Source organism: Dromaius novaehollandiae, chromosome 3, assembly GCF_036370855.1.
Source record: "Dromaius novaehollandiae isolate bDroNov1 chromosome 3, bDroNov1.hap1, whole genome shotgun sequence".
Taxonomy (NCBI): Eukaryota; Metazoa; Chordata; class Aves; order Casuariiformes; family Dromaiidae; genus Dromaius; species Dromaius novaehollandiae.
This window is the reverse complement of record NC_088100.1, coordinates 51473504-51495801: the sequence shown is the minus strand read 5'-3', so window position 1 is coordinate 51495801 and position 22298 is coordinate 51473504. Positions and strand designations below refer to the sequence as shown.

The following is a 22298-nucleotide window of genomic DNA, read 5'->3' as shown; positions in this document are numbered from 1 at the left end:
AAGGTATATTCTGTTAAAAATTTCCTATGGCTAGGGCATTTGTGTTGTTTCTTTCCCTTTTTTCCTGCTGTCTGGTAAGCTGCATTTATTTACTGAGAGTGTAATAGAGTCTCTGTTCTCTATCTGGCCTCTTGTTCTCACAAATTTGGAGAACTTTGATGTACTTGAGGCAAATTTGGTAGAAATTGGTTGATAGATTTTAAAGTTTTTAAAGAAGAACTTTTGTCAAATATTCTGCAAGTGATCTTATATGTTCTGTTTGCCTAGGAAACAGGTCTAAAAATTGTTGAAGTGAGCCTGAGTGCTCTTAAAAAAATAAATCTACACAGATAATACTCGCCTCTTACAGTTGCAACGGCTTGTAGTCAGAAATACACGGTGACAACAGAGACTAATGGTGGACTTAGTAGTATTAACTAGTAGCGCTAGTGTAATTTACAGCTTCAGCAAGGAAAATTATGCCTCGTTAATCTGCCAGGGTTTTTGATTGCAATAATAGCATAGCAGAGGCACTTCTAATCATTTACATATTTAAATTTTTAAAGATGTATGAGAAGGTTCCTCATAGTTGGCAATTAAATAAAGAAGCCACGGGGTGAGAGGTAAAATATTGTCACAGGTCACAAAATCTTTGTGAGGAAATAACAGAAATAAATGTTAAGTTCTAGTAGGCTTAAGGTTTTATTTTAAACCAGGAACTGTGTAATATTTTATATTAATCATCTGTAGAAGGTGACTTGTAAAGTAGCAACACTTACTGAGGATTCAAAATTGTTTAATCAAATTTAGAAATACTGGGAAGGTCGTAAGAGAAATTAAGTAAGCTATGTGAAAGGACAAAAGGGTGACAGGTAAAACAATGTTGATATATGCAAAACTGTTATGGCGGCAAAAAATAAGACACCGTTTTTATGTCTTAAGATTCCAAATAAACAGTAGTAATATAATGAGAACATGGGCATCATTGCAGATAGCTGAGATGTCTAGTTACTCTATTTATTCCTTTTTATATCACCTCTGATTACAGCTTAGTATAGAGAATTCAGTGCCATTCTATACAAGTTTCTTAATTCTTATCTAGTATTCAAAGTTTGCTGTTGGTCAAAAAATCACAGTATTGTAGAGAGTTTGAGACAAAGGATATGATAAGGTTTTCAAGAGATTGAAAAGATTGGAATTATTTACCTAAGGAAATGAAGAAGAGCAGATCTAAGAAATGAGAGGTTGGAAGCTATAAAATAGGTGTGAATTTATGCTCTACAATAGCAAATACAAAGGAAAGGTTAATTTCAGAAAATGTCAATTTATTGAAGCCATACCTTTTTGCAAGAAAAGGAGAAAATGAGAAAAATGTTTTGCCCTACTTGCACTCCAAAATACCTGTTTTTTTCTTTGTTATCTATATATCATCCAGTGTTAGACTGTTTTCCTAGAATAGACAAGACCTAGCTTAAAGTCCTTGCTCTGGTTTTTTTTTTTTTTCTTCAAGCCAATGATCTGAACTTTGCTCTTTCTCGGCAGAGATGACTGTTCAAAGAAATAAATATTCATTGGATTGAGGTGTTCTCAGTCTTCTGTTTCTGTAGCAGATTTTGTAATTTCTGGCCTTTGGAGTCATTGTCTGCATGTTTACCCCAATTAACACAAAGTAAGGCAGCCAAAGTTAGTGGAAGAATAAGAGAAGCTCTAAATCATTGTGTGTTGACTATGGTAATGACTCGTAAGTATGGGGGTGTCTAGTTTGAACACAGAAATGATAAAAATCAGTGTTTTATGAGAAACCTTGTTAGGCTACTCCAGCAAGCTTCGTAAACTAATGAAGGTGTACAGCAAAGGAGCATAGGGGTCCCCTGTGGAAGAGAGTCTAATTTTGCATTAAGCCTGTCATTTAGCATCAGCACAGCATAATAGATGGGCAGGTTTTGGAAAATTGGAAGAATAACAGACACCGAGGTACTTGCTTTTAATGGTAATGCTCATGCCAGTACCGTATTACAACAGCTTGCCCAGCAACACCTAACTGTCATCTCTAAGGGAATGACTAAGGACTTACCAAAATCAAGTTTGTCAGCTATATTTCCAGAACATGATACTGTTTGCGTTTTGAGGGCCCAGAATCTTTTACCTTCGGGCACATTCAGGATGATATGGCTCAAAATAGTTTGTCTGTCAGATCAGATGTAACAGATAAGTAGCATTGCTATTGAAGAACCATTGTGGTAACTGAGAAACTTTCCACAAAAGGTTCTCATCAGCATCCTCTGCAGTGATTTTGGCACAGACCTTCAAGTTATTCCAAAAACTCCATAGGAAAATAACAAGTACTTTAACTAGATCATGTGTGTGAATTTCAGTTGAAATACTTGAACCAGCTCTTGTAAAAATAGTACACAGAGTCAGCTTTTCAGTAAAAAAAGAAGTGCTTAACTTGTTAAATTTTGTTCAGCTGCTAGCCACTGAACGTGTGTGCATAAATGCTTAGAGAGATAGTACCAAGTCCCTCAAATAAGTTTGAGGTCTTTTACATTCGGCCGACTCTGATGTTTGTTTTTTCTTTCCCAATATTGAAGGAGAAAAAATAAATTGTAAGAAGGCAGTGATTACCAAGCTCTTACAATTGTGATCCCATGTTCAGTCAGTCTTAATGGGATTGAGAATATGACCACAGATACTCACATGAGCAATGGAGTTTGTCTTGGATGCTCTTTTTTGGAAAACTTTCCTCAGAGATAAGGGCTTTTTCAAAAATTCTCTAGTGCATGGGGAGGGAAATCTTTTTTCTGTGTTTCCCAGCTACCCTGTGTGGCAAATGCCAGTGATACAAGATAGTGACATCTTACATCTTCACACCCTGAGCAACCTGCTCTAGCTGATCCTGCTTTGAGTAAAGGGATTGAACTAGATGATCTCCAGAGGTCCTTGCCAACCTCGGATGTTCTATGATTCTTTGATCTTCATAGCAGGAGAAAAAAATCTCAGAGAATTCAGGAGAAGTAATAGGTGGCCTAGGCTGCTGTACAGGTGGTAACGTATGTCTTTGCCACTGCAGCTTGGTCTGAATTTGCTCTTGTGAAAATAAACATACAGATATTCAGTCTTATATGGATCTGGACTGCAGCTGAAGAATGGTATTATTTACTGAATGAACTGACATTATTCTATAGATTCAAGACCATCTGTTGCTCTCTGGAATTTTAAATGTGGCTATTAAACAGTACTGTCCACATCCTCAGTCACAACAATTGAATACATTCTGTGGTTCTAGTTAGCCTGAGTGGTCTATCTGAATAATCTGAGAATGAACTTTCAGGGAATTTACCTTTGGTAAGATTCATGATATAGCAAGAGAGTCTGTGCAATTCAGTCCAAAAGCATCCTTTCTACTAGTTATGATTTTTCCAAAAATGGAAGTCAGATATTGGGGTTTATTATCTGTGGCTAGTCTATCTAGTGCTACTTTTCTCTGTTCTACTTCTAACTATGAAAAAAGATTCTCTTGCAGAGAAATAGTCTTATGCCTTTGTCTTAGAAAGGGGAGGAAGTTTTATTAACAATCAAGGGAAAAGACTTCTGTTCATATTATTTTTTTCTATTTGGAGAAGAATTGTAGCATTCATTATATTCTGGACCTGAGGCTACTCTACAAGTAAACTCATTATTTTTATTCCAGGATGATGAATTTTCATTTCTTCAAACTTGGGACTAGTTTGCGATTATTCTGTGTAGTGATCTGTCTGATCTGCAAGGAAGTTCAGAGTGGGACTTAATTATTTAAATCTTTACAGCACCAGCAGTGCTCATAAAATACTTGGTGGTAGTGATATTACCTTGAAGGAGGAAAAGGAAGTCTTATGGCTCCTCAGACTTTACCTGATGACCCATATGCCAAACTCTTTATTGCAATCGAAGTAGCTGGGATTGATTGTTAAGATCTATCATCTTTGGTTTTGTAAGATGCTTAGATTTTTTGAATCACAGAATGGTTGGAGTTGAAAGGGGCCTCTGGAGATCATCTGGTCCAACCCCCCTGCTCAAGCAGGGTCAGCTAGAGCAGTTTGCCCAGGACCGTGTCCAGTCAGGTTTTGAATACCTCCAAGGATGGAGACTCTACCACCTTCCTGGGCAATCTGTTCCAGTGTTCAGCCACCCTCACAGTGGAGAAGTGTTTTCTTGTGTTCAAGTGGAATTTCCTGTATTTCTGTTTGTGCCCATTGCCTCTTGTCCTGTCACTGGGCACCACTAAGGAGAGTCTGGCACAATCCTCTTGACACCCTCTGATCAGATATTTATAATACTGATAAGATTTCCACTCCTCCCTCCCCCCCAGTGCCTTCTCTTCTCCAGCCTGAACAATCCCAGCTCTCCTCAGCCTTTCCTCATATGAGAGATGCTCTGGTCCCTTAATCGTCTTTGTGGCCCTTTGCTGGACTCTGTCCAGCAGGCCCATGTCTGTTGTGTGCTGGGGAGCCCAGCACTCCAGGTGTGGCCTCACCGGTGCTGAGTAGAGGGGAAGGATCACCTGCCTCATGCTGCTGGCCCAGGATACCCTTGGCCTTGCTTGCCTGAGGGTGCATTACTAACTCATATTCACCTTCTTGTCCACCAGGACTCCCAGGTCCTTCTCCTCAGAGCTGCTTTCCAGCAGGTCATCCCCCAGCCTGTACTGGTGTGTGGGGTTATTCCTCCCTAGGTGCAGGACCCTGCGCTTCTCCTTGTTGAACTTCATGCCCATCTCTCCAACCTGTCAAGGTCCCTCTGAATGGCAGCACAGCCACCTGGTGTATCAGCCTGTCCTCCCAGTTTCATGTCATCTGTAAGCTTTCTGAGGGTGCATTTGGTCCCAGCGTGTAGGTCGTTAATGAAGAAGACAAACAGTGTTGGCTGCAGTATTGACCCCTGGGGGACACCGCTAGTGCCTGGCCTCCAGCTGGACTCTCTGCCCAGCAGTTCAGCCAGTGCACCTTGCTGACTGCTTATCTAGCCTGCACTGTATCAGCTTGTCTGTGAGGATGTTATGGGCGTAAGTGTCAAAAGCCTATCTAAAGTCAAGGCAAATAGCATCCACTGCTCTAATATCTTATTGAAGCTCTAGTATATTTATAGGCGATCTTCTTGTAAACTTCAGATTCCTCACAAGTTCACTATCTGCTTATCATTAGAGATCTGATCACTGTTATCAAAATACTGTCCTTCTGAACCTTGTGGGCTATCTGAGTTGCTATTGGTTTGTTTAATACAGGATGTCATGTTATACAGCTGCCTTGTGGAGGATCAGTGTTCTCCAAAGACAGGACATCTTGATGAATGTATTTACTTTTACAGGTCCAAAATTTTTCTTAACTCTGGATTTCTGGCAACAACTGAACTCATTCTTTGCCTGTACCTTGGAGTATTCCCTCAGTAAACAGGCAGCTTAAGAACTAGCATCGTCCTAAAACAGTACTTTGTAGGAGGTTTCAGGTAGAATAATCTGCTGGTAGAGAAAAAACTTTGTGCTTCAAATACGTTCAGACTCTTGCCCCATCACATAAATAGTCCCTTAGTCCTGTCTTTTGTTGTTCTAGGGAATACACGGAATAGCAAAGCCATTCCTGTACAGAAGCAATCTAAGTGGGTCATATTTTGCCTCTGAATATTTTCAGAAATGTAAGATCTTTCTCCTAGCTCTCTGCTTTCATATGGGGCACTGGCTACCAAAGGTGATTTCTGAGCGTGAATGTTCTGGTCCATCCTTGATTATGGTGAGCAACTTTACATGCAGGAACAGAGTACCTAATATCAATCATTTTTTTCTTTTGAATCCGTGTGTATCATTATGGAAAGGGTTTTTTTTTTTTTTGGAAAGAGAATAATTTTATTAAGTAAAGAGTTATAGATACGATTTTTAAAAAGGAAAAATTAAAAAGAAAACCGTAAGAACTGTGTAATGCGGTCTTAAAACATACTGGATGTTAATTTGCTGTTCTGGCTGTTGGTCTGTCTTCATTCTGAAGCATGTTAGAACTAAGGGCTCTGCTTGATGGTGCCTTCTGGAGTGCTGGGAATGACCTTGAAGGGCTGAGTCTTTTCTGCCTGTTTATCCCTGTTTTTTTTCAGGAATTTATTAACTCACATTGCGACACTTTACAAATGCGTACCGTTAGTTTTTAATCTTGATTTCTCTCCTTCCCCTAGAGTCTGACTTGCAACACTAAGCTTTCATGTTTTTTATGACTTGCAACTTATCTTTACACCATTTTTTCCAGATTAGCAATTTGTGTTAATTTTCAAGACATTAATGTCCATTTAGATCCCAAGACACATCTGTTAGCCTTATTCTTATTCAGCTAGCAGTAAGTTTGAGTTGCAGAAAAACTGATAGATGGTTTTGTTTTCATTTTGGAATGTGAGGAACCCTTTGGACATTGCTGTTGAAAGCATTCTGGAGAATCCTGATTTCAGCTGTGCTTGGGATCTGTAATTCAAAAGATACTCTTTAGACCAAAATACATAGCGTCAGGACCTTAATTCTGTAAGACTGTAGTAATGTTGAAATGTTTACAGTCTTACAGAAGGAAAATGCATGTGTTCTTCAGCATGCAGAGAATTACATCCCTTTAAAAGGATCAGATAAATTCTAGGATGCAGAAGACAGAGCACAGAGCATTTAATATAATGAGAAAAGTAATATTGTTGTTCAGAGTTTTTTTTTAATTTTTCTTTATGAAAAAATAAAACTAGTATATAGCGGTCTCACTGTAGTGTGTTAATTTTGGTAGAATTATGCATACTTTGGAGATGAGATTTAATATATTTAATGATATGCCAATCTATTTAAAAATCTAAAATTATAACTTGATTTCTAGATTTAACTGGGCAAAATTATGCTAATTACTGGTTAGAAATCAAGTTCCTTCTGTTACAAATGCTTTGTTTTTTGTTATATGAATGTAATTAGAATCTAGCGCCTTAAAGTCAGTTGTATCCAAAGTTACTGAAAGTTGATAATATTAGTAACAACTAAATATGTAATTAGTACATATTTAGAAAGTAAACATATTGCTAATGTGGTTTTCTATTTTTGCAGCTGTTAGGATTTTTTTTAATATATTTGTGTGTAATGGATACCTTAGAGAGAGAAATTTGTCTATTAAAATATAGTTAGCTACTGCATGGATTGGGCTGTTGAGTAAATTGCATCCAGTTTGACTCTCTCCAAGGCAGATACTAGCGGAAACTTAATAGTCTCAGTGGACATGTTTGCGTGTTGTAAAGATCATCACCATAACTAGCGTTTATTACTACCAGAGAGAAGCAAAGAGTAAATGGCTCTAAAGGTGTATTAGCTTCTTACATTACAGTCCTCAATTCTTCTGTAAAACAACTATTTGTATTCCAAACTTTATAACTTGAAAGTAGAAAGTTGGGTCATATTCTCGCAAGGTCTTGAGTGTCAATTTTTCTTGAAACGACACTTACTCTTAACACTAAGCTTATTATGTCAGTCTATTCTGAAGAATATCAGCATTAAGGACTTTTCTGAAAAGTATGAGCTTTAACAATTTCCCCTCACTACTATTAATCCTTTTTCAATTTCTGTATGTCAGTTGTATGAGAAGTTGTCTTTTGTTGATAAAATCAGAATTAGATCATGATGTGGGACTCCTGCTTAATAATCTTAGTTTGCTTCTGCTGGGCAAAAGAATGCCACTTTCAGGCTTTCCTAAAGATACAAAAGATAATATTCCAAAATCTCAGGTGACTAGTATGTTTGATATCAGTCTTAAGTTTCATCTGAAGAAGTGAAACTACTTTGGCCTACACCCACCATTTGGCAATATATTGGTCTATGAATATGTATTAGTAATAATATATTTCTGTGATGTAGATGCATATTCTTTGGAACATAGATCGTGTTCTTGCAGCACGGCCTGGATAGCTGAGTTACGTGATTTAGTGATGTGGTGAGAAGGGAAATAATCTGGCCCTACATCTCTAGTGTGGCAATGCATAGATAATCGTCATGGGTCTGGTATGTGTTAATGTGTTGGAGAGGCATACCCTATGCAAACTGCTCAGGAACTTGTACTTTTTAGGTGTGCTATTTCTGCTATGGCAAATGTCCTCTGAATGTATAGAATAGGGGCTAAACTTTCCCATATATTATAATAATTATTCTTGGTAAGTTTGATTAGCATTGGAGGAATTCATGTACTGAATCTTTAGTAGAGCCAGCAATGCTTGGAAGATTCACTTAAATAGTTTGTAGTAAAGTTAGGAAATTTCCCTCATTGAGTGTGAAAACCTAAAGGTCACTTTGTTCAGAATTTATCATTTTAGTTAAATAGCTATAATTTATCAAATGTGAATTGAAAATAATCATATTTTATTGTTGTGCTGTTCAATACACAGTATCTTTCAGTCTGTCTGTTACAGCTTGAAATAAACACTGATTTTCCCTTTCTCCCAATATTTCAGCATTGAGCGAAGCAAAGTTGTTAGGTGCATTTTGGGTAATTACTAATGTGCTATAAAGCAAACTTCAATCTTGAATGCTGTTTGGAGACACAGTAGAAATGAAACTGAGTAGTAACTGTCATATCTTTGGTAGAGAAATAAGGATTGTTGAACTGTGGAATCATATTTCTTGTGTGGCTATAAACTTTTTTCTCACCCACCCTATAGCCTCAGAAAGACCATGTTCTTTTCTGGACATGTGTTTAAAGATGCACCATTTTCCTTTCAGTCTGTTAAATGTGGCACCTCCATAAGTGCTGGTTTGCTATCTATTTTTTACTGCAGTGGAGGGTGAATTTATGAAGGTGATTTACTTCTGCAGACAGCAGAGAAACTCTGAGCAGAACAGTCAACGTTCTCAGTGTTGCCTATCTTTTTCTGTGCCAGTATCCTTAATTGCTTCTCCCTGAATCTGGTATTCTGCTACAAACCTTTGTTGTCTTAAAGTAGCTAATAATAATATAAACAGAACTATTGCTTAAAGCAGCCATTTTCAAATCTTCTTCCTTGAAGCTCCTGAGCAGTCAGTTTACTGCAGTTTGAGACGCACCAGTTTGGTTTGTCCATCCCTACCCACTGTATCTCTTGGTGCATACATATGGGATGCACATGAGTGCAGGGAATATGGAGATGCAGTAGGTTCCCACCCGCCCATAGTGGAGAAAGAACAGTACTTGAAGTTGATGCTTTTCTAAAGCTCAGGGATGAGCTTCCCTTAGAGAATGTCACCTAATACTTTCCTTCCCCTCACCTCGGAGTTTTGCCATCCATGGTCAGTCCAACCTATCCACTGTGGCCCTCGACGCGCGATTGTGACATCTCGATAACAGATATAAGGTGGCATTTGTAGGTTACTCTCTGTTAGAACATTTTGAACTTCAGGGTTTAGAAACTAGTGGAAGCCAACACTTCAGTTCATCCCTCGTTGACCTCTGCAATCAGCATTACTGCTTGGGCTTGCAGTTGTGTTCATTGGGCCACTGAACAGCTTCTAAAGTTCTACTTCATGTTCTCAAGGGTCTAATTTTCTTAACGGGATTTTTTTGAAGGTTGCTATAAAAGAAAGACAACAGCTAGTGTCAAAAGTATGAAGAAGTAGTGTGCAATGTGAACAGGCCAGTTTAACTCAAACCTGAAGATAAGGGTGATTCTTCTAAAAATAACTCTCTTCCAAACAGTCAAAAATGAAGTAAGTTCGTATTTCAGACAGTGTATTTCAGCAGACATTCACAAAACATTGACTTCTGCTTTTTGATTTAGGAAGTATAAGCATCACAATAAGGTAAACTCTTCTTTGCAGTTGCTGCTGCTATATTACACTGTACTTGCCTCTTTTGTAGAACAAATGGAGAGATATGCCAGATGGAAATTACAAACAAGCATTTTATTTGTCTTCTGACTTTTCCTCATCTCACAGTTCTCTCTAGAAAGGTACCCTTTTCTATTAAATTGCTCTATATACTCACTGAGGAAGTGTCTGATTTGAGCAAGAGACAATAGCTGAAGTTGTGGAGTCAGTTACTGTTCACAATTCTGTTTGCCTTTTTGTTGCTTGGTAAGTTCACTTACAATTAAGTTCACTTCAACTAAACTTTGTCTGATTGTATGGTAAAACAATGATGACATGTAGGAATCATTTCAGTGTATAGATACCATACACAAGGCTAAGTAAGTGAAATTTATTCTAATTACAAACTTGTAGCAGGTGTCAGGGTATGCTTATTTACATTGGCAGGACTCTTTAATGTGAGTGTATGGAAGAAGACTTAAGCATTTTAACAGCTGAAATAATGAGTTGAAAATTAAACATTTTGCTTGAAAAGAAGAAAATACTAATTGCTGTAAATTGTAATACATAATTTTCTTTCCATCTCTATTTTAAATATATCAAAGCAATGTGAGGATTATCACTTTTTCAAATAAAGTTAGGAAAGCTAATAAGCTGTGGTGTACTGTACTTATTTTTGTAAATCACAGTTCATTATAATGTATACAAGCAGAAAAGAGTACTTTTAATAGCAGTTGAATTTTAAACCGAAGGTTGGAAGTATGTAGCAAGACCAAGAGGATGGAAAAGAAATGATATTTTGACCATTATATTATAGAATGCAAAGGCAATAGACATTTTTTTAATAACTAGAATAAGAACTAGGATAAGAAAAGGTGAAATTTCGTCTAGAAATTTTGAATTCTTTTTGTTAGATATTAAATAACTTGTTGAATTAAATTTCTTGTATTTAACTCGTTAGCCCCTCCTATACATATGCTTTTTTTTACATTATGCTATGCAGAGCTTTCTTAGAGATTTTCAACTAATCCAATGCATTCGTGCATACCTAGGATTTGAGAATGTATGCTTTTAAACAACACTTCACAGTTACTATTAACAAATTCTGGTTGTGCTTCCATTAGCATTCTATGCAGAATTACAGCTGCATTTGGTGGAGATAAAGCCATAATCCTGAATGAAATTTTTTTGTTGTAACAGTTTATTAAAATAAAGAAACACGCCTAGAGAAATCCAGTCACCTTTGATGATAGATGATGTGTGTGATAACTCCTAAAGGATTTCTGTGTAACTGTTCACAATTATGAAAAATTTAGATACCATTTAAGTGCTCATAGCTTCTATAGTTACGATAATGAAAGCTAACAATCTTTAAAGCTTCCCTGCTCTGTTAGGAGCCCAAGCGGCAGTATTCCTGAATTCAAAAAATGTTTCATTTCATTCTATTATTGCCTTAAAACTAGAGGAAATAGATAGCAAGGAATAAGGTTTATCAGGTGAAAAAGATGATGTGGAGACATGGAGGAAATTACTAGTGAGAACAGTGAACAGTTCCAGAACCATGTGAGGCAGTGATGTTCTGGGAGAAGCTTTTCAGGTTCCTAAGTGAGTCTTAAAATTTCTGCTAATGAATTAAAGGAAACCTTGAGTGTTGTTTTTGTCTGCAGTAATAGTCTTTTTTTCTGCTTTTTGCTAAATTACCCCTACAACATGTAATTTGTGTGGACATCTCAGGAAACAATTTTTTAAAGTATTACTGCTTTTGGAATGAGCCAGAATTATCCAAATGAAGTATGCTCTTGAAATCTGCCAAGATGGTGTACAAAGTAAAGTCTTTACTCTCATCATCTTCTACGCTTGTATGTCACTTGACACATTTTGAGTGAAATGTTGTCTTACTTTCAACAAACTTTTGCTTTTTACAAAGAATACGTAATTCTTCCAGTAAAGTGCAGCATGGTGTCTGCTTGCTTGCCAGTGTTGTTGTCTTTCCCTTGGCAGTAGTTACTAGAAAATGTTGAAGTGGAAAATCAGATTCCAAACTTTCTCATACTCCTATTTTCTCCAGTTACAGACTACAGATTTAGCAGATTTGTTGCAAGATTTAGAAAAAAAAAGAAAAAAGAAAAGAAAGAGGCAGATGATTTTAAGTGCCTGTTGTGCTCTCATGACCACTCAGCTTTCTGGCATAGCACAGATGAACTGCACATGGGAATGGAATATAGAGATTTCAAAGTTGTTCTTTTCCCCACCTTAGTGATAGATTTTGGGAAGAAAATGAATATGATTACTAAAGAACAGACACATAGTGGAAGAGGCCAGTGAAAACTTGTAGCTATTAAAAAAAAAAAACCCTCTACCAGTAAAGCTGAAATAGAAGCAGAGATGGTCAGTGAGTCTTTGAATACATTGATTTGACATTTGGTTTTAACTTCGCATAGTATTTTATATACTTAATTTTTTTCTGTCTCCCCTTGGGGAAGAGCAAAACCTGGCAAATGATGAGAATGGAAGAAACTACTATACTTGCCAGCTTGTTCTAGTTAGGTCAAGAAGAGAACAAGCTCAAAAACATGAGAAAACTCCTGTTATGGTCAGTCTCCCATGCAAAATGGGAAGCTTTTCTGTTCTTTTCAGCCCGGAGCAACAGTGGCTGTATTCATAGCTGTGTGAAACTTGGTGTGAAGAAGCTGCAAGATGGATGGATGAGTGGAGTCAATAGATCACGTTATCTTTGTAGGCACAAATGTTAATCACCGAGGTAAGATAGGCGAAGCAGTGCAGCAGCAAACTGTGGAAGGAGGAGTTAGATCGGGTAGGAAAAGAGAAGCGTTTGTGATTTTTTTTCACATACCCAGTGGGTTTGAAGGCCACTAGAGGCTTCTGTGTGATTCTTGTGGTAAAACTTTTCTCCTTTTCCTTTAGGAAAATTATTATTTAAAACTGCCCATTTTTCTCTTAAATTGCTCATTTAAGGCCTTGACCCCACTGATGTTGGTTGTAATATTCTCAAGGACTTCTTTCATGATATATTGTATATTGGTAGATTGCTATACACTGGGAAAAGATGAAGTGATTGGGATGGTGCAGAGGGGTTAAAGGCTAGGATGTATACTGGGAGAAGAAAGGGAATCTGGGAGCTCAGAAAGGAGAAAGGAGGATAAATCTTGTGTGAAGAGAAGCTATTTAGAAGGAAAAGGTGAAGGAGTCTTGGAAGAAATCTCTGATATGTACATTTGCAAAGATAGGGAGAAGAGCAGTAAGGGGAAGGAAAAAACCTTAGAGGAAACAAAATCCTGTTTATAAATATAACTGGGAGCAAATGTGACTGAGAACAGAACGTGGAAGAAAAAGCAGAGTGCAGGTGCTTTTTTGCTCTCAAAGATAGCAACACAAGATTTTGTGGGGCCACTTATTTCAATGTGGGTATGAGACTTCAGTGCTATATGATATGCTTGGGTGAACAAGCTAACAATCTGCACAAAGCCTCAGTAATGTCTGATTTCAAGAACATTATACAATTGCAGACTTCATGACTAACTGGGGTTCTTAGGCTAGTATCGTCTTGTATAAAATTCTTACATTGTTGACACACTGAACTTGAGGCAGGAATCCTGTCTTTGTGTTTCTTGTATTTCTGTATTTTAAAAAGGAAGGGATTTTAAATGGATGTAATATTTTCTTTAGGCTCAGCCAGTTTCAGAAATGTGTGTGTAAGAATGTAGATTGTTAAGAATTTCTTGTGATAGCAATTTTATTAAGCAGCCCCTGCTGATAGTTTTTGCCTTCATGTCACCCTGCAGTTCTATGGTTTTATAATGAACTGGATTAGGGTACTCATCCAAAGTTTTGTTGTTTTTGTTTGCTGGATTACTTTTAACCTGGATTAATTTTCTGATCTGTTTCTTGAACAGTTGTACCTACGTGGCTGGAGTAGGAGGATGGGGGAAGAAGCTGCAGGAATTCTCTCTGTGCCGCTAAAAAGTGGTTATTAAATTATTGCCTAAGTATTCATTATCATTTCATGCAAAACTTTGGCAAGAATTCTTTTCAAATCTTTTGCTGTACTTATGACATAGTAAAAGTTTTGATTGTTGATTTCAAAAGGATCGGGTTTTTCACAAAAATAAGTGGACTGGGGAAGCTGGATGGTTTGAGGGTTTCAGGTTTTAACATCATAGTATCAGCACTGGTTTAGTTTAGACCATTCCTTGTGTTATATGCTCAGGTGAAAGGATGCATTTTATTTGGATGGTAATTCCAAACTTCCTTCCCATTTCATTTTATACTGAATAATACTGTTTTAGGGGAAATAGTCCTACAGTTCTTAAATAATTGTCAAAGTAGTAGGAAAATCAGGTTCATTTTTCTGTATCTTCCTCCATCTTCCTCCTCTTTTAATCCCTTTTAATCACTTAGTGTTTTTAAAGTCTTTTTGTAAAATCACAGAACTGATGGCTAGAAGGGACCTCTGCAGGGTATGTGGTCCAGCCTCCTGCTCATCCCAGCCTTTTCAGAAGCTGTGTTCTAGGTCTCTGACCATCCTTGGGGACCCTCTCTAGTTTCTTAACATCCTTCTTGAAATGAGAGCCCCAAAACTGAAAACAATATTCTGGGTATTGCCTAGCTGGGAGATGGTAACTTTCCTTGTTCTGTTTGTCTCTGTCCTAATGTAGCTCTGTGTGCTGTTTGCCTTATTTGCAATGGAAAAGCATCGTTGACTAGTATTCAGCTTAGTGTCCACTGTAACCCTCAGGTCCATCTCAGCAGGACTGCCGCTCAGCCACTTCTCTGCCAGCCTGTACTGACGTGTGGGGCTAGTCTACCTCCTTGTACTTCTTATTGAGCTTCACAAAGTTTCGGATGACTCACTCCTCAAGTTTCTAAACATGCACCTTATTTTTATTGTTATGTAAGTGTGTGTGTGTATCTGTGTGTATATAATATATACACACTCACAAACGTATATTATTGTATGTTTTTATATATGATATTGTAATTATATATTATACATTATATAGTATACTTAATACAACATGTTATCTATGATATATATTCTCTTTATACAAATATACACATACATATGTATACACACATATATCTTTACCTCATAAAACCAAAGGATCAGAGCTGGAAGTTTTGTGCAACCACGCCAACTCTCTACAGTAATCTGAAGAAGACCCAGGAAACAAAAATGCATCAAAGTGAAAAATGGCCCTGAACATCTTGAAGGGCCAGTCTTCAAAGAAGGGTGTTTTTAGATTTCAAGTTTAGAAAAATATGCAAAGTTTCCAAACTTTTAAATCAAACAGAAAATAGGTCAAAGAAAGAAGGTTGTGATGATTTTTCAGTAAGTTTCACCACTTAGTGAAACAAATAAATAAACTGAAGGAGAACACTGCTTTAGACTTAAGAATTATATGTAATGAGGTTGGATAAGTGGATGGAAATCATTCAGATAAAATATTCAGTAGAATCTTTTTTTGTCTTTTAAAACATGTCTCTTCTTCAGAAAGAACTGTAGGGGGAAATAGTTTCTGCATACCTACAAGAGAGTTTTGTGAATATTCTTTACCAGAGATTGATTGTAGGGTAGTGTTGGACCCTAAGCACTTTGTAAAAAGAGTCCTTGTTTTTTTTCATCATCATCTTACCCAGAGTGATCTAAAGAAAGTAGGGTGGCACTGGAATAGAGATTTTTCTTTGGAGCATTCTGACAGAGAAACTATACTTTTGATATATCAGATTGGAAAACATAAAGGGCAAATTAAAGTTATGTCTTCAGAACTCTACATACAAAGATGAAGATTCCCCCCCGGCTGAGAAACATAAGAATTGGGTTAAGAGGGGAGAAGTATGGGGAGTCGGGTTTGAATGGTGCCTTCTGTATGCAGTAAAAGAGCCTACTTTTTGGTAGGCTGCTTAAGTGAAAAATAATTAAGCATAATAATTCTTTTTGGTCTATAGTTTTCCCCTGAAATGAGTATGAGATGTAATCATGCCCATCAGAAGGGCCTTGAACGTTTTCAAGAGATTCTTCCTTTTTTTTAACAGGTTTGCTTTTCAAAATGTGTCATAAGCATGATCAAAATGTCCTTATCTTCTGTAATGTGTGTTGGATTCAGTGCGTGTCAGATATTTTCAGCTTCATGTATTTGATAGCCTTATTGTAGTTATAGGGAGGTCTAGTTTTTCCAGTTCTGTTGAACGGCTAAATTTGAAGGAATTCATTTTAAAACCTTGCATATACCTACAGGGCATTCTGATATATTGTGCTAAACAGAGATTTGAATTCAAGAGTTAATTGTTTCTTTGAAGGAGAAGGGAGAAAAAGAGCTATTTGGAATGTGTATAAGTTTTAAACTATACCAAAAAATGTATTTTAAATAGAATAATTCTCTGTTTCCTCTCTTGTCTGCCACAAAAAGAGTTTATAGTTCTCTGAGTTTTTGGAATCGTTGTTGGTAACTGTATTCCATATTCTGTGTCTGAAGTACTTTCTTTTCTGTCTTGAAATTTGTGCCATTACCAGCATAATAGGAGGACAGCCTATTTTTCTGCTGGTGTAACTCCAATTACTGGAGTTATTCCAGGAGAAGATCTAGTCCTAAAACTTCTGGTCTGAACTTTGGTCCAGACGTGCTTTGAGGATAGATATTTAGTTCATCTGTGAATTGTGTTAATTTATAGTTATCTGTAATTATACTTCCATATTTTGAGATTTCACTTAAAAAATTAATTCCCTTTAATGGATAACTGATTGACTATTCTAACAGTTTTCTTTAAAGGGAATAACTGGAAAGTCATAGATTTAATCTGTCTGTAAAAAAACAGAGAAGTGTTAAATTTAATTTGAATTAGAGTAGTTCACTAGTCAGGGAGCATATCAAGTTAAATTACCATCTCCTGTAGCATTGTCCACGTGAAACTCTTCTGCTATTCCAAAATAATTCTTAGAAGCTTTTCTGAGAATTGGTGTTCTTTATGAGATTTGCAGTAAAGAGGCTATTGCTTCTGTGAAGGAAAATCAGTCAAATCTACAATAACCTTTTCCCATTCTTTGATGTAAACTTTTTCTTTGGTAATAAGATACTACAAAAAGGAAGTTAAATTAGTATTTTGAAGTTATGGTTTAATGTAACAATATCCAGTAATTTTCTGTCTTTTTAGGTACTATACAAACTTAGTTTTCCTCTAAAAATGTAAAAATACCCAAACAAACAGCAACAAACCCCCAACAAACCCCAAACCCTACACTCATGCAGAACTGTATTTTATAAATTTCATGTGCCATTTTACATGCTAAGGGATATTATGAAGACAGTAAAAAGACAAGATTTTCATTAAATACATACTGGAGAGTAACCATTAAAACTGTTCAATTGGGAGTTCTTAAATAAGGAACACTTCTGTTTTTATTTTCATCTTGATAGTGGCCAGAAGTTACTGCCAATTACTAGTTGTGGCCTGCTTGGAATTACTTGGTATTAGCCTTAGTCGTTACACAAGCACTTTAACACATTATTAGTCTGTGCAATGATATCATCCGAGTAGATTGTCTGTCTATACTACATGTGCTGAATCTGTTTTATAGATGAATAAATACTTCCTTTTTTTGGGAATGTAAATTCTAGCAGCTTTTAGAAGTACTACCTGTACTCAAAGGAAGAAAAACAAATACATGTTTCAAAAATATTAGTACAGTCGGAATGTGAATGTCTACAGTAAAACCTGCTTTATTACCATGTATTTCAAATAAGATTGTTGATATACTTTGTTTTGATTAATACAGTTAATACTGGGATTTTTTTTACATAAACAGTGAGGTCAAACTCAGCCTTTTTCTTACCACTTTTACATTTAAATCTTCCTTTTGAGGACATGATTTGAAAAGGAAGGATCTCTGAGTGGACTTCATAACTTGAACAGGAAGGATCTCTGGTGAAGGAATGAGGCCTGGTATATTCGTGTGTGAGGGAATTCGTTTTTATTTGTTACTCTGCTCATTAAAATTTTAAAGAAAAACACTGCTGAATTTTTTTTATATACTGCAGCTGAAATTAAAAGTATCTGTCATAGTGATGTGGACAAATAAAGGAAATATTTTTCATAGAGTTGTTATATGATTGTCTATTAATAGGATGGCTAATAGCAAATAATTAGAACAGCAAGTGCACAGAAAGTTAATGTTAATGAGACAGATCAAGAATGCAACAGAATATTTCTATGTGGAAAATAGGGTATTAAAATGTACAGAAACACAGCTTTCCTGTGTTACCTAATTCTAATGTTTTTGTTACTATTTTGCCAATTAAAACTGCAAGATTAAGTCCTAAAATGCTTATATTCAGTCAATACAAAGATAAGTCTGGTAGTAGCAATGCAAGCCTCCTGCCCCTACTCCAATGGCTATTACTCTTTCTAAATTCAGATTTAACATAATTGCTCTAAGGATGTGAAGCAAAGCTGGGTGTTCCTTCTTTCCTTCCCAAAGCTGAAAGGTTATTTTCCACCTTTGAGAACACTTAATTTTGTCTTTTAACTGGAGTAGCTTAGATATGGATGATCTCTTTTAGAATCTGAAAAATTGTCTTTCTCAATTTGTACTGCATGCAAGTTGGAAGACAGAAGCCTGTGATTTCTCTGCACTTCTACATGAAACCTACATGCAATTTTTAGTCTCTCTTTGCTCTGGTACAGTGGTAGTATATGGGAACCGAAAGCTAGGAAACAAGGTATTTCTGATGTCTGGGCAGGGAGCATTTTTGATTGATACTGAAGGGTGGGTTTGTTCAGTTGTTTTTCTCAGCTAGAAATAGTGTACGCTTGCATAGTCTTTGAATGGAGTGATGAATTCCCGGTATGCTAGTAGATTTCAGAGAACCCCAGGTGGGGTTATTTATCTGTCTGTTTGTCTTACCTATTATTTTGCCCTGAGCCAGACAGTTCAGACAAAATTCCCTATAGGAATCATGACAGTCCAAACAATAGTGACATGAGGTTCTGTATACTTCCTCATTTTTACTGCAGGGCAAACAAAAATATATGTTTGCTTACAATTAGGATACCTGCTGAAGTATGGGACCTCTCCTCAGCATTACTGCTCTGTGACAACAGCCTTTTTATAACTATTTTTTCAGTCAGAAGAGCAGTAGGAGGAATAATGCATTCAATATACCAAATCATATTTAATTTGTTGCTTAGCAGCCACAGCAAATTATAGAAATCTCTGAGACAGATCAAATGTTGCTGCACTAAAGGGATTTCATATAAGTGTGTACATTTTTGCTATTTAGTATTATACCATAGTTCAGATTTGGGTGTGTGAGGGGATTCCCTCAAGTACTCACTTTCTCATTAGCTAAAAGCACTCAGGTCAAACCTGAAATAGCATCAGGAAAAAATTAGAAGTGAGAGAGCTTTTTTCCTTCCCCCCCCCCCCCCCCCCAAGGTTAGGGGAAGTGGGGTGGGAAGGGGAGAAAAATAAACAACTCTACCTTTTGAAATCTCACTAGATGAGCACTTGAATTAGGTACATAGATGAGAAATTGCAGCAAATTCTTAGTCCGAATATTTAGAGAGTTCTCTTGATGACAATTTAATTTACAAGTTATTTCACTATATAAGTTTAAGTGTATGGAAATTATGAAAAACAGCTTATTGTTTTGAAGATACAGGTGATTGAATTTCATATTGTGCAGAGGGGAAGCTGCTTTGCATATGAAATTTTTATCATTTCGTCTTAATTTAGTTTTACTGTTTATAGTTGGAAACAAAGTAATTACCATAGAAAAAACAAACAAAAGCTTTAAGCACATGCAATTCTTCATATGTTTTTCTGCCTCCAGTATTTTGTGCAGGAAGAAATTACTATAGATGTTGATGTTTGGGAGTTGGGGAAGAAATGTACCATAAAGTTCCTTTAAAGATAAAGGTACCTCCAGATTGATTCAACAGTAAGACATGCACATTAATACACACAGAAGCACAAAAAAGAAAAATGTACATGCAAATTTCAAGGTACACGTAAACACTGGGATGTAAGCAGAGTCAAATGACTCTGGGTTGCCCGAGGAGCAGACTAAGCTGAGCAGAGGACGTTCCTGTGTGATTCAGATGCCAGATTGTCCGAGGGGGCTGGTGTATCTCTACATAAATCCCAAAGCTCATGAATTGGAGCGGGATGTAGATGGGAAATACATTTGCATGGCCTCAAAGCAGTCTGATAGCCTCCCCTGTGTTTTGGGATCCCAAGCACCAGGTGAAACTGGTAGTGCTAATCAGGCACTACTAAATCAGCCAACAGTGTCTGAGCTAGGGGTCCTGAAGAAAGCTGCTGCTGGAGTGCATGAGACCTGGGCACTGGGGATTCTGAAGCGTAAAGCATGAAAATGGGCAAATTTTGAGTTAACGTTTTGAGATCCCAAAACTGTTGCTGTTGTGAATGCTTCTTCATAGAAACTTAAAACTTTCTGGAAAGAAAAATCCTGAGTTTGAAATCTCACTCCCTTAGCTACCCAGCACGCAGGGTCACAGTCAGTTTCCTTTGACTGTCTGCAAGGAAATAGGAGTTAAGCTCTTGGGCTATGACCCGAAGTGCGATTGATATATTGATTGATATATATATATATATATATTTTTTTTTTTTTTTTTACTTTAGCCTGCTCTAACTTCTAGGGCTTGTTTTCTTTAAATTTCTATTGGTATGAAGATACTTTTGACCCCTTTTTTAATGTACCTTTTTCTGGATTAAATGAGTAATTGTACTGTGTGGGCAGCATCAGTTTGAGGGTGGCTTTTAATGCATATGCAGCTGCTGCAGAGAGATGCTGGATATTTATGGAAGTTTTTTTTAAATGAACAGAATATTTCTCATCTCTAACACAGAAAAGCAAGTACATACTTTTAGAAATAAGACATAGGAGATGTTAACATCTGTTGCATCACAAACACTAATTTTATAAAACATCTAAACACAGTAGAGAGCCCGAATGCTTATTTTCTTCTTCTTTGCTATGCCAGTTTGAAATATTTCTGCAGATCATGTTGTCCTCAAGACTTCTCTGTTTATGCAGCATCTTTTGTTTAAAGGTGTTCAAGTACTTCAAGCTTTAATTTTAGTAAAATATGTGAGAAGCAGGGGAAATACCTGTTTTTTATACATTGAAAAGTTAAAGACATAGGGAATTTTTGCGGGTTGCTTAAAAGTAGTACAATTGCAGAAGCTTGGAAGAAGAGCCAAGTACCTAGACTCCTTATGCCCTAATACTCCTTATGACTCTTGTCTCATTTTCTGGCATCCAGAATTTAATTTCAAAATTAAATTAAATTTTAGACAATTGGAAAGTTCCAGGTTCCAAAACAGTGCTGACCTAAACACCGTGTCTCTAAGAGGATGCTTGGATACTAAAGCTGAAAATTGACAACCCTAGTTATTTGTAATTGAGGGAAGGGGCTCTTACTGTGATTTTTTTTTTTTTTTTTTTTTGTGCCAGAAACAGATTCCATTATTATAGTATACAGTTTTTATGGCAAAAAAGACTGAAAAGGAATAGGGAGCATCAGCTTGGCATTTCACTGGATGAAAATGCAGAAATAATGCTATCAGTAAAGGTGGACATCTCATGAATGTGTCTCTTACAGAAGGAGAAAAGTTTGTTTTACTGACAGAAGCCTTATGAGAGGTAGTCTTCAAATTAGCGAAATCAGCGAATCAGCGAAAGTGATCTCTCTTTGTAAAGTAGTACAGGTTTTAGTGTCCAATTGTAAGACAAAGGCCTTAGCTATGCAGGACCTCTGGCTTTCCCCAAACTTATTGTAAGATGGGCTTTTCTCCATGTTGTCTTCCGTATGAGCCACATAGCTTCATCCAGGGGCATTATGGGGATATTTCTCACAGCTGCCGCCTTGTCATATGATCACTTTTAGAATGCACTTAATGTGCATATGCCTAACAGGCCTCGTGCTTACTGCACAGGTGCAGTACAGCAAAGGCACCAACACAGATCCCTGCTTATGTCTATTGGAAAGACAGCATCCAGGAGCGGCACCACAACGATTTATGTAGTTTGCTCCCAACTGTATTGTCTCCTGAAAACCCTTCAGAATATGTTGATGAAGAATTAGGCAGCAGCAGTCTGTTTCCTTCTTCTGTCTCTTCTGGAGCTCTATAGCCTCTGCTCTCTCATGGGACTGAATGTGCATCTCTCATATGGGGGGAGTGAAGGCCCTTCAGGCAGGTGGCAGTAAGGAGCAGAGTGCAACTACACAACAGCTCATTTGACCTGCAGCCCCTTCCCCGCACTGTGTTGGAAAGGTCCTAAATAAAGAGAGAGGATTTCATGTCAGATGAATTGGGATGGTAGGCTGCATGTGTATCTTCAATTATGTCACTCGGAAAATAGTTTTGCTCCAAAGAGGCCTAAAGTATTCTGGTGGTCATGTTTTTCTCTCTGTGTTTTGATCTAACCAACCAAACATGAGATTTGCTGTGTTGAAAATGATTTGGCAAGGA

General features: G+C 37.0%; 1 protein-coding gene across 5 annotated transcripts in view; it reads left to right on the top strand.

The window, feature by feature from the left end:
- Positions 1-22298, top strand: part of WASF1 (WASP family member 1) — a 98814-nt gene that overhangs the window by 4674 nt on the left and 71842 nt on the right. The window contains exon 1 of one of the 5 annotated variants that reach the window (XM_064508872.1): positions 14575-14696. The exons of 3 other annotated variants lie outside the window; for them this stretch is intronic. In XM_064508872.1, the coding sequence (XP_064364942.1) occupies positions 14674-14696 (23 nt within the window). In that variant the 5' untranslated portion in view covers positions 14575-14673. Of the gene's footprint in view, positions 1-14574; positions 14697-22298 lie in introns of those variants that run through there. One more of the 5 variants, XM_064508875.1, reaches the window with a different exon arrangement.